Below are 18,914 nucleotides of genomic sequence, written 5' to 3'. Positions count from 1 at the left end.
AAAAAAAAAAACCTCAGGGAATAGAGCAAAATTCGGGTTTACTTCAGTTTCTATTAAATTCTCAGGAGCTGACATTCTCTGATCTCCCATTGTTTTATATTTCCTAATTAGGCTGTAAGCATGATGTAATTCAAAATGGCAGTTCACCAAGATCTGCAAATGAGCTGCCACTAGTACTAAAGGGACATTCACACAACAAAATACAATATATTAAAGGCGACAAATGAAGTTCATCAAAGGAAGAGCTAGAAAGCCATGGGTATAAAAATACAAACAGAATCTATTCCAGACTTCAGATCTTAAAATCCTGCAAGATGTTTGCAGTGGTATCAAATTTGCCTCTTTTAATATATAATTTTATTATTATTTCAATAAAATAGTGAGGCATGCTTGTTTACATATAAGAGACTATAAAATGATATGTGTTTACAACATTTACTAGTCTACTTCGTTCATCAGTCATCACAAAATCATTAGAATTTTCAACTCATTGACCTGCTGTGGTCTTCCCATTAGAATCCATGTCACGATTTTTTTATCTACTGTATGTGAATCAGCATCAAACATATATTTTTATAGAGGTTCGCCTCCTTGGTGTGTCAATTGTGCAATAATTATATAATACACACCCAAACTGGCTCAATACTTTGCATTAAATGCCAAACTATATTGGAGGCATTTATTTGTTTATGCTTTAACAGCATAGGGATTTAACTGGATACAAATAAAACAGTTGTTAATATGAGTATCATAGCGGTTGCATTGGATTCATATTTTAATTTACTTTGTACAACTACTGCTCAAATAATGAAAATAGTTTAATTATATAGCCAGATCTGTATTGTGTGAATACACTTCTTGTGATTTACCGAACTAAAATGAGCAATTCATCCCCTTAAAAAGTGAACAGCAAGTACTGTAAACAGCTAAAATGGCAATAATGTGAGCTGTTCTGTATAATCTGGTCACCAAAGTGAACTTTAAATAGTTTGAATTAGGGGTGAGCGGGTTCGGATTTCTGAAATCCGAACCCCCCCGAGCCCCCCCGATCCGAGTCCGATCCGAGTCAGGCTCGACTTTTCCCGCCTGACTCGGATCTGAAATCGAGGCAAAACGTCATCATCCCGCCTTCCGAGTCTCGCGGGTTTTGGATCCTATATAAGGTACCCGCGTCGGCGCCATTTTCTCACTCGGCTGTGGACAGTGAAGAGGGAGGGTGGGAGTTAGGGCTGTGTAGTGTAGTGTAGTGTAGTGTAGTGCTGCTGTTGTCCACTACTTCAAAGTCCATAGGGGCTGGCAGTGTTGTGCTGTGCTGCTGTTGTTAATAGGGGCTGTGTCCACTACTTCAAAGTCCATAGGGGCTGGCTGGACTGTGTTGTGCAGTCAGTTCTCCATAGGGGCTGTGTCCACTCCAAAGTCCTGTGCAGTGTCCCAGTCCTAAAGGAGTGCTGTAGTGTTGTCCAGGGGGTGCTCTGTCCATCAGGGGTGCTCCCCCCAAGTGCTAAAAAAATAATATATTTTCTGTGTTTGTGAATTGTGTGCGCAGTAGCCGCACGTGTATCAACAAAGTAGTGCCAAGCGTGCGCCTGTGTCATAAGTAAAGGGCCGGCTGGCTTGACCGTTAAAGGGTGCTGTAACCCCCGAAAGTACACTCCAGTCCAAACCAAAAAAAAAATTATTTTCTGTGTTTGTGAATTGTGTGCGCAGTAGCCGCACGTGCATCAACAAAGTAGTGCCAAGCGTGCGCCTGTGTCATAAGTAAAGGGCCGACTGGCTTGACCGTTAAGGGTGCTGTAACCCCCGAAAGTACACTCCAGTCCAAACCAAAAAAAAAATTATTTTCTGTGTTTGTGAATTGTGTGCGCAGTAGCCGCAGGTGCATCAACAAAGTAGTGCCAAGCGTGCACCTGTGTCATAAGTAAAGGGCCGGCTGGCTTGACCGTTAAGGGTGCTGTAACCCCCGAAAGTACACTCCAGTCCAAACCAAAAAAAAAATTATTTTCTGTGTTTGTGAATTGTGTGCGCAGTAGCCGCACGTGCATCAACAAAGTAGTGCCAAGCGTGCGCCTGTGTCATAAGTAAAGGGCCGGCTGGCTTGACCGTTAAGGGTGCTGTAACCCCCGAAAGTACACTCCAGTCCAAACCAAAAAAAAATTATTTTCTGTGTTTGTGAATTGTGTGCGCAGTAGCCGCACGTGCATCAACAAAGTAGTGCCAAGCGTGCGCCTGTGTCATAAGTAAAGGGCAGGCTGGCTTGACCGTTAAGGGTGCTGTAACCCCCAAAAGTACACTCCAGTCCAAACCAAAAAAAAAATTATTTTCTGTGTTTGTGAATTGTGTGCGCAGTAGCCGCACGTGCATCAACAAAGTAGTGCCAAGCGTGCACCTGTGTCATAAGTAAAGGGCCGGCTGGCTTGACCGTTAAGGGTGCTGTAACCCCCGAAAGTACACTCCAGTCCAAACCAAAAAAAAAATTATTTTCTGTGTTTGTGAATTGTGTGCGCAGTAGCCGCACGTGCATCAACAAAGTAGTGCCAAGCGTGCGCCTGTGTCATAAGTAAAGGGCCGGCTGGCTTGACCGTTAAGGGTGCTGTAACCCCCGAAAGTACACTCCAGTCCAAACCAAAAAAAAAATTATTTTCTGTGTTTGTGAATTGTGTGCGCAGTAGCCACACGTGCATCAACAAAGTAGTGCCAAGCGTGCGCCTGTGTCATAAGTAAAGGGCCGGCTGGCTTGACCGTTAAAGGGTGCTGTAACCCCCAAAGTACACTCCAGTCCAAACCAAAAAAAAAATTATTTTCTGTGTTTGTGAATTGTGTGCGCAGTAGCCGCACGTGCATCAACAAAGTAGTGCCAAGCGTGCGCCTGTGTCATAAGTAAAGGGCCGGCTGGCTTGACCGTTAAAGGGTGCTGTAACCCCCGAAAGTACACTCCAGTCCAAACCAAAAAAAAATTATTTTCTGTGTTTGTGAATTGTGTGCGCAGTAGCCGCACGTGCATCAACAAAGTAGTGCCAAGCGTGCGCCTGTGTCATAAGTAAAGGGCCGGCTGGCTTGACCGTTAAGGGTGCTGTAACCCCCGAAAGTACACTCCAGTCCAAACCAAAAAAAAAATTATTTTCTGTGTTTGTGAATTGTGTGCGCAGTAGCCGCACGTGCATCAACAAAGTAGTGCCAAGCGTGCGCCTGTGTCATAAGTAAAGGGCCAGCTGGCTTGACCGTTAAAGGGTGCTGTAACCCCCGAAAGTACACTCCAGTCCAAACCAAAAAAAAATTATTTTCTGTGTTTGTGAATTGTGTGCGCAGTAGCCGCACGTGCATCAACAAAGTAGTGCCAAGCGTGCGCCTGTGTCATAAGTAAAGGGCCGGCTGGCTTGACCGTTAAAGGGTGCTGTAACCCACAAAGTACACTCCAGTCCAAACCCAAAAAAAATTATTTTCTGTGTTTAGCCGCACGTATATATCAAATCGATATAACATAAATGGAGGACCAAACTTTCTCCGATAAAAATAAAATAGAGAAAGATCAAGAACCACTTCCTCCTAGTGCTGAAGCTGCTGCCACTAGTCATGACATAGACGATAACATGCCATCAACGTCGTCTGCCAAGGCCGATGCCCAATGTCATAGTAGAGGGCACATACAATCCCAAATGGCAAAGTTCAGGAAAATGACCTTGAAAAAGACATTTAAATCAGCTGAAGAGAAACGTAAACTTGCCAATATGCCATTTACGACACGGAGTGGCAAGGAACGGCTAAGGTCGATCCCTAGTATGTTCATGACTAGTGGTTCAGCTTCACATGACGATGGAAGCCCTCCTCCCACTAAAAAAATCAAAAGAGTTAAGCTGGCAAAAGCACAGCGAAGAACTGTGCTTTCTAAGAAGATATCACAAATCCCCAAGGAGAGTCCAAGTGTGGTGGTGGTTGCGATGCCTGACCTTCCCAGCACTGGACGGGAAGAGGTGGCTCTTTCCACCATTTGCACGCCCCCTGCAAGTGCTGAAAGGAGCACCCACAGTCCACTTGCTGATATGCAAATTGAAGATGTCACTGTTGAAGTACAACAGGATGAGGATACTGGTGTAGCTGGCGCTGAGGAGGAAGTTGGCGAGGAGGATTCTGATGGTGATGTGGTTTGTTTAAATCAGGCTCCGGGGGAGACAGTTGTTGTCCGTGGGATGAAAAAGCCCATCACGGTCATGCCTGGGCAGAAGACCAAACATTCCACCTCTTTGGTCTGGCAATATTTCTATCCAAATCCGGACAACAACTGTCTTGCCATATGTACCATATGTAAAGGTGAAATAAGTAGGGGTAGGGACGTCAACCACCTAGGAACATCCTCCCTTATACGGCACCTGCAGCGCGTTCATAAAAAGTTACTGTCAAGTTCAGAAACTTTGGCTAAGACCGTAAGCAGTCCAGGGACACCTAAATCCCGTTGTCCTGTTGTATCCAAGCGCCTGCAAACCACACCGTCAACTCCCTCCTCGTCAATTTCCTCCTTAGTTAGGATCGGAAGTAGTCCTGCAGGCCATGTCACTGGCATGACTGACTCTCCTATCCGGGATTCCTCCGGAGGATCCTGCAGTGCTACGCCTACTGCTGCCGCTGCTGCTGTTGCTGCTGCTGGGAGTCGTTCATCATCCCAGAGAGGAAGTAGGAACACCACTACTTTTACTAAACAATTGACCCTCCAACAGTCCTTAGCGAGGAGGATGAAGTACGACAGCAGTCATCCTGAAGCAAAACGTATAACTGAGGCCTTGACTGCTATGTTGGTGTTAGACGTGCGTCCGGTATCCGCCATTAGTGCAGTGGGATTTAGACAATTGATGGAGGTAGTGTGTCCCCGGTTCCAAATCCCGTCTAGATTCCACTTCACTAGGCAGGCGATACCGAGACTGTACAGAAACGTCAGAAAAAGTGTCCTCAGTGTCCTGAAAAATGCCGTTGTACACAATGTCCACTTAACCACGGACATGTGGACAAGTGGAACAGGGCAGACTAAGGACTATATGACTGTGACAGCCCACTGGGTAGATGTATCACCTTACGCAGCAACAGCAGCAGCGTCACCAGTAGCAGCATCTCAGAAATGCCAGCTCGTTACAAGGCAGGCTACGCTGTGTATCACCGGTTTCAGTAAGAGGCACACCGCCGACAACCTCTTAGAGAAACTGAGGGAAATCATCGCCCAGTGGCTTACCCCACTTAGACTCTCCTGGGGATTTGTGATATCAGACAACGCCACCAATATTGTGCGGGCATTACATCTGGGCAAATTCCAGCACGTCCCATGTTTTGCTCACACAATAAACTTGGTGGTGCAGAATTTTCTGAAAAGCGACAGGGGCGTGCAGGAGACGCTTTGGGTGGCCCGAAAAATTTCTGGCCACTTTCGCCATTCAGCGACTGCGTGCCGAAGACTGGAGCGCCAGCAAACACTCTTGAACCTGCCCCGCCATCACCTGAAGCAAGAGGTTGTGACGCGGTGGAACTCAACCCTCTATATGCTTCAGAGGATGGAGGAGCAGCAAAAGGCCATACAAGCCTATACATCCACCTATGACATAGGCAAAGGAGGGGGTATGCACCTGACTCAAGCGCAGTGGAGAATGATTTCCGTGTTGTGCAAGGTTCTCCAGCCCTTCGAACTTGCCACACGTGAAGTCAGTTCAGACACTGCCAGCTTGAGTCAGGTCATTCCCCTCATCAGGCTTTTGCAGAAGCAGCTGGAGAAAGTGAAGGAGGAGCTAAGACGGAGCGATTCCGCTCGGCATGTGGGACTTGTGGATGAAGCCCTTCATTCGCTTTGCCAGGATTCCAGGGTGGTCAATCTGTTGAAATCAGACCACTACGTTTTGGCCACCGTGCTCGATCCTAGGTTTAAAGCCTATGTGGTGTCTCTCTTTCCGGCCGACACAAGCCTGCAGAGGTGCAAAGACCTGCTGGTGAACACACTGTCAGCTGAAGCGGAACGTGACACGTCAACGGCTCCTTCTTCATTTTCTCCTGCAACTGGGGCTGCCAGGAAAAAACGTAGGTATCCTAAGCAACCCGCTGGCGGTGATGCAGGGCAGGCAGGACCAAGTTTGGACATCTGGTCCGGACTGAAGGACCTGGCAACAATTTCTGACATGTCTACTGTCACTGCATATGATACTGTCACCATTGACAGAATGGTGGAGGATTACATCGGTGACAGCATCCAAGTAGGCATGGCAGACAGTCCATACCTGTACTGGCAGGAAAAAGAGGCAATTTGGAGGCCCCTGTACAAACTGGCTCTATTTTACCTGAGTTGCCCCCCCTCCAGTGTGTACTCCGAAAGAGTGTTTAGTGCAGCCGGGAACCTTGTCAGCGAAAGGCGTAGGAGGTTGCTTCCACAGAATGTGGAGAAGATGATGTTCATCAAAATGAATTATCAGCTCTTCCAGGGAGACCAGCCTCCAGAAGGTACAGAGGGACCTGTGGTGGTGGATTCAAGTGGGGACGAGTTAATACTTTGTGAGGATGAGGATGTACACACTGAAGAGGGTGAGGAATCGGTGGATGAGGAGGATGAGGATGACATCTTGCCTCCATAGAGCCAGTTTGTGCAGGGACACATTAATTGCCAGCTTGTTTTGTGGGGGCCCAAACGAACCAATCATTTCAGCCACAGTTGTGTGGCAGACCCTGGCGCTGAAATGATTGGTTTGTTAAAGTGTGCATGTCCTGTTTATACAACATAAGGGTGGGTGGGAGGGCCCAAGGACAATTCCATCTTGCACCTCTTTTTTTTCTTTGCATTATGTACAGTTTGGGGCCTAGTTTTTCAAACTGCCATCCTGTCTGCCACTGCAGTTTCACGCCTAGATGGGTCACGTGTTTGTGCCGCCCACTCGTGTCGCTTAGCATAGTCATCCAGCTACCTCGGTGCAACGTTTTGGACATAAAAACACTATTGTGAGGTGTGAGGTGTTCAGAATAGACTGGAAATGAGTGGAAATTAAGGTTATTGAGGTTAATAATAGCATAGGAGCAGAAAAACCTACAAATTCTGTGATTTTAGCTGTTTTTATGCTTTTTTAAAAAAAAATACAGATCCAAAACACAAAACCCAGAACCCAAAACACGGAAGGGTGGTTTTGGCAAAACCAATCCAGATCCAAAACACGAAGAAAGATCCAGATCCAAAACCAAAACACAAAACACGAAAAGTGGCCGGTGCACACCCCTAGTTTGAATATAAATAGAGTGGTCACCAGTAGCACAGCACATGTGCAGGTACAGTACACATATATGATGGGAAAATATAAACTACACTGCATGTGACCATTTAAAGGCAGCTAGACTGGGAGGTGGAGCATTGATAATTAATGTGAATATTATACATGTATCATCTCTAAAGTATTATTGAATTTTGGATTTTATACTGAATATGTTAGAACAACAAAAAAATAGGAAGCAAAAGAAATTAAACCCATTTTGTAATTTGTTAGCATTTTGGACACTTTGCTAATGTTATATCATTGCCACATGATGACCCTGGATTAAGAATTTTTTTCCCCCATAAATTATTATGTGTTTTGTGTTTGATGGAGTTTGGACTGTAAAATCCAATGTGGCTGGGACTAATGTGATTGATTGATTGGTTGATTTTATGGAAAATGCTGCATAACATGTTGGTGATATGCAAATAAATGATAATAAATAACAAACAAAGATAAGGCTACATATACATAATCTACATTGTAAACAATACTTGATGATGGGCAGGTAATTTGATTGATTAATGTGCCTCTAAGATGGCCTGTAGCTTAGTGTACTACTGAATATAATTTATATACAGATTTGATATATGGCTCTAAAAAGCATCTAAGTATTAAATACTGCAATCTCTGCTGAGAACATTGAGATTGATGCAATGCAGTGCGAAGCAAGTATGTTCTGGTCCATTTTCTCAGAGCCAGATTAAGGGCCTCATGGGCCTGGAGCTGATAGTGATAAAGGGCCTATAATGAGAAGTGAAGGAACTGTGACTAGTGCTGTGTGGGTGTGACCAGTGCCATGTGGACGTGTATACCCCATACACTATCAGCTCCACTGTCTCTCTAAATACGTAAAAGTTGAAAAATTGCAGAATTTTGTGGAAAAAAAATAGATATACAAGTTTAATACTTATGATTTATGTGGTCACTAGGCTATTTGTCATCATCATCAGGCCTGGAGTTGTAGCTCCATTTGCCCCATTATTAATCTGGTCCTTCATTTTCTTACTAGTATTTCTTTTTAGCATCAGAGGGCATTTACTAGGCTGTATTCAGGTAAATGTTTAATTATAATGTCTTGTATGATATCTTGTATACCTTAAACTGTATTGGCAACAATGTTTAAATGTTCGTATGATAAAAAATAAATATGTTCCTTTATAAAAATGTATAGCCTTGAATAGGAAACTGCTTGTCATTTACATTAATTTGTGCATCCAATTTTTAATAAATACAATATAATAATAACAATGTATGACATTTGAGGCAGAAATCATTGCATTCTTTTTACTGTTTTTGAATCCATGGCAGCCATTTGACTGTAAAATGCACACAAATTCCATTCTAATGTAAACAAAGTGAGCAGGAAAATTTAAGTTGGCCTTCCTGAAATACATTTTTTTTATTGTATAATGTATTATATACCATGTAGCTGGTATTTTCCTTTGATAAATAAAATAAATATATGCTATAGTTAAGGGTTAAAGCTGACTGAAAAAAGAATGAATGTCAGGTTTTGGAATTAGCATTTAGTGTGTGATAGTCTAATAACACACAGTATAGAGATGTTCTTTTTTTAAAAGATTTAATAATATTAGTAGAGGATTACAGTTTTTAAGAGACATGCAACGTTGTCCTTTGGTGACAAGTATATGATGAAAAAATGGAAGAAATCATAGAGGTGCCTGGAAAGCTTGTAATTGTCATTTGACATTTTATTAGTAATTACCCTGTCATTATCAGGATTTAAATGTATCCCTTTACCCTGTATTTGAGGTTAGTTTCCAGAACTGAAAATTATTGGTTGAAAGTATTTGAAAATTAGAAATAAAGGAGAAAAGTTTTGCTGTCTCTTCAGAATAGGAGTCAGAGCAGTGATGCAACAAAGTCATACAATATTTAAGACAAAACAATATCTACTGTAAACACAATGGGTCAAATGTAATAGGGTGAGAGTTTAGAAAATGTGAGTTTTGTAATAGAGTCTGAGAACAAAGCAACAGACTCAATCTCAAAAAACTCTCACGATTTAAAATCTCATGCAGATATTTTCCCATTTTGAAGATAAAACTCGACCAACGTGAGAGTTTACTACTAAACTCTCACATTTTCTAAACTCTCATCCTATTACATTTGGCCCAATACATCTGATGTAATGTGCTGAGCATAAAAATCAAAATGCATTTGTGGAGCTTGTTTCCAAAAGGTACCAAATCCCAAAAAAATTTAAAATGAGTTGTAGGTGGCCGCACATTGTTGGCTAGGTGTAGAATATTACTTCCAGATCCAAACTGCCAATTTCATTCAAATCCCTTTGGTACAGGGCTTGGAAAATGGCATTTTATAGCAATAAGTACCACATCCAGTCAGCGTTTCATAACAAAAGGTACCAAATCGTGTTTCAGTTTTATTGGTGGAATTTTCACCCTCCCAGCACCAATTAATACTTTTATCCACCATATAAGCTCCCATAAAGATCTTCCCAAACAGCACCCATCAACCTATTCACCTATTAACACCCCCACTCAGCACCTAAAAACGTCCCCCACCCCACACACACACAGACACACACATACAGACATATACACACACATCAAATCTCTTCACCTATCTAAAACTATACTGTGATGCTAAATCACTTACATCATATGGAGCATATACATGGTCAGATCTGTCAGATCTGTCAGATGAACGATTTGAATGATTTGAACGATTTTACCAAAGATTTGAACAATTTGAACAATTTTAGATTGCATTAAAATGAATGGAATCATCCAAGTCTGACTGCAAACGCATCAGATGTCAGATATCGTTATCTGACCATCGGGAACACGGATCGTTCAAATCGTTCAGCTGACTGATCTGACTGATATGTCAGATTTTCCTTCAGATATGAACGATTGAACAATTGTTTAAATCGTTATCATTCAGATCTGAAGAAAAATCTGACAGTGTATATGCACCAAAAGTGTTTTTTCATAGTTGTGCCTCTCAGAATAAGAACTACTGGTTGTTGTTCATGTTTTGTGTAATTTCATCTCAGTATGGTTTTAAAATTGTTTTTTTCCTATCCGTAGTCATTTCTATATGACTGTAAACAGATTATTTGGCATTGTGGAGATAAAGCTTAGAAAAATTAAAATATCCTTTTTCCCGAAAAGTAAGATGCAGTATTTTCAAGTTTTGGGACAGTTCACATTCTAGGATCACATTTTAAATGGGTGAACTAGCAAAAAGTAGCACAATATTCTGTAGCAACCACAAAAAGGTTCAAAATTAGTGAGGCTAAAAGACTGACAATTCAGGCAAAGTCAGGTTTAGTTGGACTTTTTTCTTTTTGCTTATAAGGCCTGATCCAGATTTGGGAATAGAGTAAGACAGAGCAAGTAACTGTGCACCTGGACAAACCATGTTGCAATGCAAGGGGTGAAAATACATAAATTTTTTTAGCAAACCAAAACCGATGACGAATTAGAACCAAAACACGGGGGTCATCGCACATCTCTACTATAAAGTGACAGGAGCTAATTGGTTGGTACTTTGGGGGTAATGTACCAAACCGTGGAGAGAGACAAAGTACCACCTAATTAGCTCCTAACTGTCACTTTTCAAACACAGCCTGAAAAATTACAGGAGCTGATTGGTTGATACTTTATCACTCTCCAAGCTTTGATAAGTCTACCCCATTATCACTCTCCGAGGCTTGATACATCTCCCCCAATGTGAGTAAAAGAGACACCTAACAAATACAAACCAGAGCATTAGACCAGCATATACATCATTATTCATTTTGTATTATACATCACTCTGATCAGGGTGACCTGAAAATGACAGTGCTAATAACTGAAAAAAAATCTGTTGTGTAGGGTTGTTCTGGACAGTAGATTATCAATGAAACAAGATTGAATTATCATTAAGCAATGAAATTTTTTTTAACACTGTCAATTTCTTATGATTCCGTTTGGAGTAAATATTGTCATATTGCACTTAGCTACTCTATAGGGATGATGCAGAGTTGAACACAAGACAGCCATAATTACACAGAGATTGCGTGCATGGATCTAAATGTAGATATTTAGCCATATGCAGAGTTGTACACATCCATGTGGCCCCTCTCTGTATGCTTTGTTTAAAACCCATCATCATTAGCATCATTAGCACACTTGCTCCAGCTTTATCCCTGGTGCTAAGAGCCATCTGAAAACAGACATATTTACGTAAGTCCACAAAATAATATATATTATGCAATTCCATTACCATGCCTGTGACAAGCCTATCGCTAAACCTTGCATATGTACGAATGCCCCATTACCACTGAAATGCCCCTTCAGCAGTAAGCAGATATGTGACTGAGTTTCGAGTGACTCTGCGTTGCCTGCATTTGCATACTGTCAGGTCTGGTGCATGCACAGTGTAAAAAGATGCAAGATACATGCAACTCTGCATCAGTCCCTGTGTGTCTGAGAATAAAGAATCTATTAAGTAGTCATTCATGAATATCATGTCCTAAAATGTTGTGGAAAGTATATAACAAAAAGTAGTATATAAAAAATAAACATTTTGAACAAAACAAGCAACTATTTATATTTACTAGGATTCTAGGCAAACAAAAATCAAAGTGTATAATTGGTATACAAAGAGGAAACTATATATTCATGTGTGACATTCCCTGCACTCTCTCTCCAAGGGCTGGTTTCCTTGTTTTTTTCCAGATGTCTATCACACACGGTCATTTTATTCTAATCTGTTTTGAAAACTGTTACTATTCACATGTGTGTCAGTTACAAATAAAAACAACATTTCTTGTAGTAAAGAACTGTACTAATTAAAACAGGTTACTTTTCTTTTGTTTTAGTGAACATGGGTTACATTACATAAGAATCTGCTTAGCCAGCTGCTTAGTTCTCAGTATTATGTAGATAATCTATTGTTTGTAATGATTACATTGGATAAAAAATGTTTTCACTTTAATTGCAACCCATTTTTTAAATTTTTCCTTGTTTTGATATGTCGGGCAAAATTTACCAAGCGGCGGGTTCTAAACCCCAGCGATTTGGTGGGGATTTAATGGCGGGTTCTAAACCCCGGTGGTTTGGTGGCGGTTTGAAGGCAGTTTCTAAATGATAGCCTTGTTCTATTCTAAAATTGGTTTTGATGGTGGTTTTGCAGTGATTTTGGCCTTAGTAAATTTGCGGATAGCAAAACCACCACCAAACCGCTTAGTAAACTGTGCCCGTTGAATAGATCATAATTAGTGAAATAATGTGTCTCAATGGGGTTAAGATCTGGACTTTGAGCTGGCCAGTCTGTCTGGGTTATCGAATTTTCTGTATACCAGGCCAGCGTCTCCCTGGAACATCACATGTGGCATTGTTGTCCTGATAAAAACATTTGTTGTTTCCCTATGGGTCTCCCTATGAAGTGTTCTTGTCAAAAATGCCACATTAGTGGCCATTTGGAACTTGTGTGCAATGGTATGCATGGTATGCATTTCACTTGCACGGGGGTGTCCAATCACTTTTGTCTACATTGTGTGTGTATATATATATATATATATATATATGTATGCAGAAAGCAGGCGGCACTTGGAGACTTGTTTATTCAAATAAAAAGCCCCATGACAGGGTGATTTATTGCCAATATTTTGGGGATCAAGTCCCCTTCCTCAGAACAAAGAATGTCCTGAGGAAGGGGACTTGATCCCCAAAAAGTTGGCAATAAATCACCCTCATGGGACTTTTTGTTTGAATAAGCAAGTCTCCAAGTACTGCCTGCTTTCTGCATACTTCTACATTGCGGGGGCGCTGACCCCTGAGGAAGGCACCAGAGCAAGGTTCCAGCTTTACAGCACTGGAGTGCTGGAGGTAATTTCTGGATCATATATATATATATATATATAGACAAAAAACTGGAAAGGTTGTCATGGGGAGATATATGGGCCTTAGGTTTTTAGCTTCTGTCTGGTGGACAGAAGCAGATTAGCAGCCTTGATTGCCAGACCACCTGTGAGAGGCTGATAAAGGCTGTGTCAGTCACTGTTGTCAGTCTCTCACTGCCTGGAGATAAAGGCTTGTTGAGAGACACTGTGATTATGCATTGTAAGTGCTGTGCTAAAGACTTCTGTTTTGTGAGAGGGACGTTAGGTCCTTCCACTCTGAGAGAGGGAATCATTTTGTAATTTCATAGTTAGAGTCGTACAGGTCAAGATTTACTATTTTGTTTTGTTTATTTTGTTTATATTTGTGCTGTTAACAAAACTAGTTGTGGATACTTGTACCAAGGCCCTGGACTGGTGTACTACTATGTATATCATATGTGCTATGCACTAACATAGTTACACTTCAAACTGTATTTCATTTATATTCAGAGAATATTTTATTCCAAAATATTGCAATAATTTGTCAAGCTGGCCAACATCATCAAAGGGGCAAATTCAATTGGGGGCGAAGGTTAGCAAGGTAAAAAAACCTTTCACCCCATGTGCCCAATTTTGGATTACTATGGGTATGCGCGCTTTTGATACCCACGGTATCCAATTACAAAAAAGTAGTTTCAGAGCTGACAACCCATCAGCGCATTAAAAAATAGAATTAAAAAAAATATTCTTACCTGTCTGGGGGTCTATGGGGGTCTCCGGTAGTCTCTGTGGCTTCCAGTGGCCCCCCCTCCATCTTGACAATGGATAGGGGGCTGCTGGGAGTCCTGGAGGCTGCTGGAAGGCTCCCAGGGCTGTAGGGAGGTTCAAGGGCCATTGGGATATTAAGCTCACCCAGCGCTGGCTACACTCCCACACACACATGCACATGCACACTTACTCATACAAATATAAAAACACTCTCACACACTCACCCTTGCTGCAGAAGACCTGGCCTCCGACGCTGGAGGAAGAAGACAGCACTTTGGATGGTGAGTACTTAAGGACTAATTACACAAATTGGAAACTTCCAATTGCTTAATTAGTCCTCAGGGGAAGTGCCACCGTGTCTCAGAGCAAGTTCCGCTGATTTTTCCTAAATTTAACGATTTTAGGAAAAATCAGACTTGCTCTGGAGGTGCGAGAAAAAAGATGCAGTGATTTCTATAGAAATCAAAGTGTCCCATTTTCAGTCATGAAATGAATAGCACCTGAATAGCAAAACCCAGTGACTGTGGGAAAACCCCGCCTGCAATTGGATTCCCCCCAAAGTCTTCTCTTCTGGCCAATCCCTATACTGGCTCACAAAGACATGGGGATTGCTCTGCTCACTCATTTGCTTCAAGAGACAATAGATCCCCCATGCATATTAGTTAATGGGGACCTAGGAAATTAGTTGACAAGATTTGGCTATCATATGGGAAAATGAGGTACAAAAGAAAATGTGACCACAAAATGTTATTACAAACAATTGGCTTTAATCCATGACACTCAACTATCTGCAGTACCTGAGGTATGTCACAAAATAATTTAAAGTAAATATTTATAATTATTATTTTTATTATTATTATTTGTTACTTATGTAGCACAAACATATTCTGTTGCACTTTACAATTGGGATATATATAGCTATTACTTTTAATTAATGCAGGGAGCTTGTCTCTTGACATACGACATACATCTGGTTTTTCAGCTGTGATGACCCTTCCAGTAAGACATTTTGAGAATAATTACTGAGACAGGAATAAAAGAATGGTCCAAACTTGACCTGTTGGAAGTACTTGAAGACTTGAATTGAAAAAACCTTACATAATATTTGTAATATGATTTCTATGGTAGGGTATTTAATGAGAGCAATAAAGTAATAAAGGAGCATATGTAGTGAATTCTCACTATTCCCTTAGGAGTAGGATTTTAATGTACCATATACAGTAGTTCTTACCTGAGATGCATAAATTCCAACACAGGCCCTGCATGGCCTGCAACAGTTCTGTGAGGGATGGTGTCTGGATGTCTACCGCCACAATGTTGACAGTATCTTTATAGGCACAGGAAAGTTTAAGTATCTCTCTTTCTGACCATATACATACACTTTTGCTTAGTAGAGATGGCAATGTACTGTAATACTAGAGTATTAATTGTGATTCTCATATATATATATATATATATATTATACATACATACACTGTATATATGTATATATATATATAGATATAGATATCTATAGATATAGATATATAGATAGATAGATATATACACACCTTACTACTAAACACACCCACTAACATCTCATAGGCTAAAACCACCCCCTAGCAAAACTCATTCTACCTAGCAACAAGACTCTAATTACAAGCCAATCACAAAATTTCTGGACTCTTACATAGCTTTCATCTACTTTAAATGGTGATAATATATGGGCTAATAAAATATTGGCTTACACACAATCGACTGTAAAATATATAGCTATTAAAAGTCACCAAGGAGTCCTTATGAATCATGAAGTAATAACATCAAAACTCAACAATAATATTGTAAATACTCACTGATTATACTACTAATAATAATAATAATAATTATTATTATTTTATATTTGTTTTATATAGGAAGAACCATTTGTGATGGTATTAGAAAATGTACTGGGAAAGCCAAAGAAATACCAAGGATTTTCTATTGATGTCCTCGATGCCTTATCAAATTATTTGGGATTTAAGTATGAAATATATATTGCTCCAGATCATAAGTATGGAAGTCCTCAAGAGGATGGTTCATGGAATGGATTAATAGGTGAATTGCTATTTAAGGTAAGTTAGCACTAAAAATAATACACCATAGAACCCTGTACTGCCCTACAAATATATTTTTATGCATAAGGATGTTAGACTGGAAAATTATTGGAACTTTCAATGGAATATTAAATTATGTCATATTATATGATGTTACTATGCTTGTTCTGTCATATATTCAAATTATAAATTGATTATTTGTGAAACCGTTGAATCATTTGAAACACTGGGACAGATTTTAGCTGGAGAGAAATAAAAGGAGTCTGATACAAATAAAGATAGCTGACAGGAGTATGTGGTAGAGGATGAGAGCAAATATTGAGGCAACTGCTAAAGAGGTAACAAATAGAGAAAGATAAAAAAGGAACGAGGCATCATCTAGTACTTATCCAAACCAAACACTTATGTTAGACTATACCGATATTTCCTATCCCCAATAACATCCTTTCCTGAACCAGTGGTCCATCTTGCATCCTCTCGGTGCCCCTAGGTTCCTTATACACCACTGCCATAGCCTTGGTCCAGCAACACCACAAAAACAATGATAAAGTAATTAAAACAACATTTAAAACACTGTAATCTAAACACTGGACACCTTAAATAACTTTAATGCTACATATAATTCATTATTATTACTCCTATTTCATATTACTAAAGCTTCTCCAGTTATTGACCATTGAGCTAAGCCTTCCAAGAAAACAGCACTTTTGCAGCCAATATTCAAGATCATTGATCATTATGCAATACAAATTCTTTAGTATACATTGGTTTTTAAGAAACCAGAAGTTGAAACAATATTGACAGACAATCATACATGCAGTGTTTTCAATACATACTCCATAAAAGTTCATGTGTAATAAAGATCCATTTTATATAAGTATCAATAATCCTGCATATTGGCTGAATTAGTACTGTGGTCACAGAGGCGTTAAAGCAGCTGTCAAATGCCTGTGTGCCTGTGGCTTAGTACTGTCAGGATGCTGTGATTAACCAAGGCTTCCTTTGGTTATCCCTGCTTGATATCACTGGTGAAGATGCAAAATGATTTGCTTTTTAGTACACTAAACTTATTTCTTTTTATATATTATTACAAGTGGAGAGGAGCAACATTTGGAATTTCACAATAACAACTTTCCTTTACAGAATGTGTGTCATGCTTAATTTTTCCTGAATTTACTTAATAATAATAATAATAATAGTGTAATTATTTTAATTATTATTATTATTATTATTGTTATTATTATTATTATTATTATTATTATTATTATTATTATTATTATTATTATATTGCTTGGGACACAGCATCACTCATAATAATTTATATAATAATGCATGTAATAATGATTTGACGTTATCATATTGGAAGAGACTCAGATACATTAAGGAAAAAAAAAAAGCTTCCATTGAATAGCAGTAGTCCCATCATGACAAAAGTATCATTTTGAATTGCCCCTTAAACATCATGGTCACATAGGCAATGAAGCTAGCAGTGTTGGCAGCTAATGAGGACTGTGCACTGTGGTTGCCGAGGGTGATGGGTCATTTTTATAATACATTGTTCTGTATTATATATGGAAAAGTACCACTTGTTCAGTACCTTAAGAAGTTCCATACTTGTGCCAAAAACTTATGATCATGATTTAACATAGTGAATACTATAATCTTAAATATGAGTATACATTATATTTTCCATGAAGCAGCAGAATTTTTTTAAATGATGCTGCAATTTATTTGTTTATTTATTAAATTATTTATACAGCACACATATTCTCTGCAGGACTTTACAGGGAATATTTGGCCATTCACATCAGTCTCTGCCCCAGTTGAGCTTACAATCTATATTCCCTGCCACATGTACATGTACACATATACACTAGTGCAGTGGTTCCCAAACTTTTTGGAATCACGGCACCCTAGTGGAGCAGCATTGTTTTCATGGCACCCCTAAGCCAAAAGTTTGTTATTGAGAAATTCTGAAAAAATTGTAGTGAAGTAGTACAGTGAAATAAACTGTGCTTACCTGTCATCCTTAGGTTTGGTTATATAGTGGTGGACAGGTTTGTGCTTCTGTTTGAACTCATATTTACATTACTTTGACCATAAAGAATTTGATTTGGTGCTGAACCACCAACCTGAGGTATCCCTACAAGTGTCCCGGGGCACCACACAGTTTGGGAACCACTGCACTAGGGTTAGGTTTTTTTTGTCAGAATCAATTGTTATGCAATCATTGTTAATGACAGATGTGGATTCATGGGTGGCCACAGATCCTGCCTTTTCTATGGAAGCACAGGCCAAATTATGGGTGCTAGATGTACAAATTACAATTAAAATTTTCAAGTAGATTTTTTTGTAACTGCCATCTCATTTGGCAGGATTGTATGTTTCTCCAAAAGAAGACTATGATTCTTTTTTGTGGGTTGCATAATTTTTAACTTTTCTGAATTTTTGCCATGGTGATCTAAGCAGAGCTTGTGCACATACTACGCACTTGACCATGTCACATTGAAAAAAATATTTAATTGATCATTTTCATCTGGTATTTAATACACATCTGTGGAATTGATGTACTGAACTTGTGTGACACTCCAGAGAGAGAGAACCACCCCTAGGTCCAGTGGTGTAGTAATGATATTTGTGCCTTGAAAAAAAAAATTATATATATATATATATATATATATATATATATATATATACTCACATAAAGTCCGCACTCACTGGAGTATAACCACTTTGTAGGGCTGCTACATTAATATTCAGTATATGAAAGATCCATATACCAATAATATAATATAGTATAGGGGTGTGGTTACCATTCATCTAAAGTTTTGAAAAAAAATCACATTCTTTATTTCAGCATAGTGAAAAACATATCTCCGATGTTTTGGTCCTATTTGGACCTTTGCCAAGGCCCAATAACCCTTGAACATAGTACCCATAAATAGCCACATCCTT

General features: G+C 39.8%; 1 protein-coding gene across 1 annotated transcript in view; it reads left to right on the top strand.

Annotated features, from left to right (window-relative positions):
- The window catches only part of GRID2 (glutamate ionotropic receptor delta type subunit 2), a 1,139,199-nt gene that overhangs the window by 800,634 nt on the left and 319,651 nt on the right, over positions 1-18,914 (top strand). The window contains exon 10 of the mRNA XM_088464469.1: positions 15,780-15,977. Within this exon, the coding sequence (XP_088320595.1) occupies positions 15,780-15,977 (198 nt within the window). The remainder of the gene's footprint in view (positions 1-15,779; positions 15,978-18,914) is intronic.

The sequence above is a fragment of the Taudactylus pleione genome, unplaced genomic scaffold (genome assembly GCF_031769625.1).
Source record: "Taudactylus pleione unplaced genomic scaffold, aTauple2 ptg000055l, whole genome shotgun sequence".
Classification (NCBI taxonomy): domain Eukaryota; kingdom Metazoa; phylum Chordata; class Amphibia; order Anura; family Myobatrachidae; genus Taudactylus; species Taudactylus pleione.
This window is presented reverse-complemented; position numbering and strand designations above follow the sequence as displayed.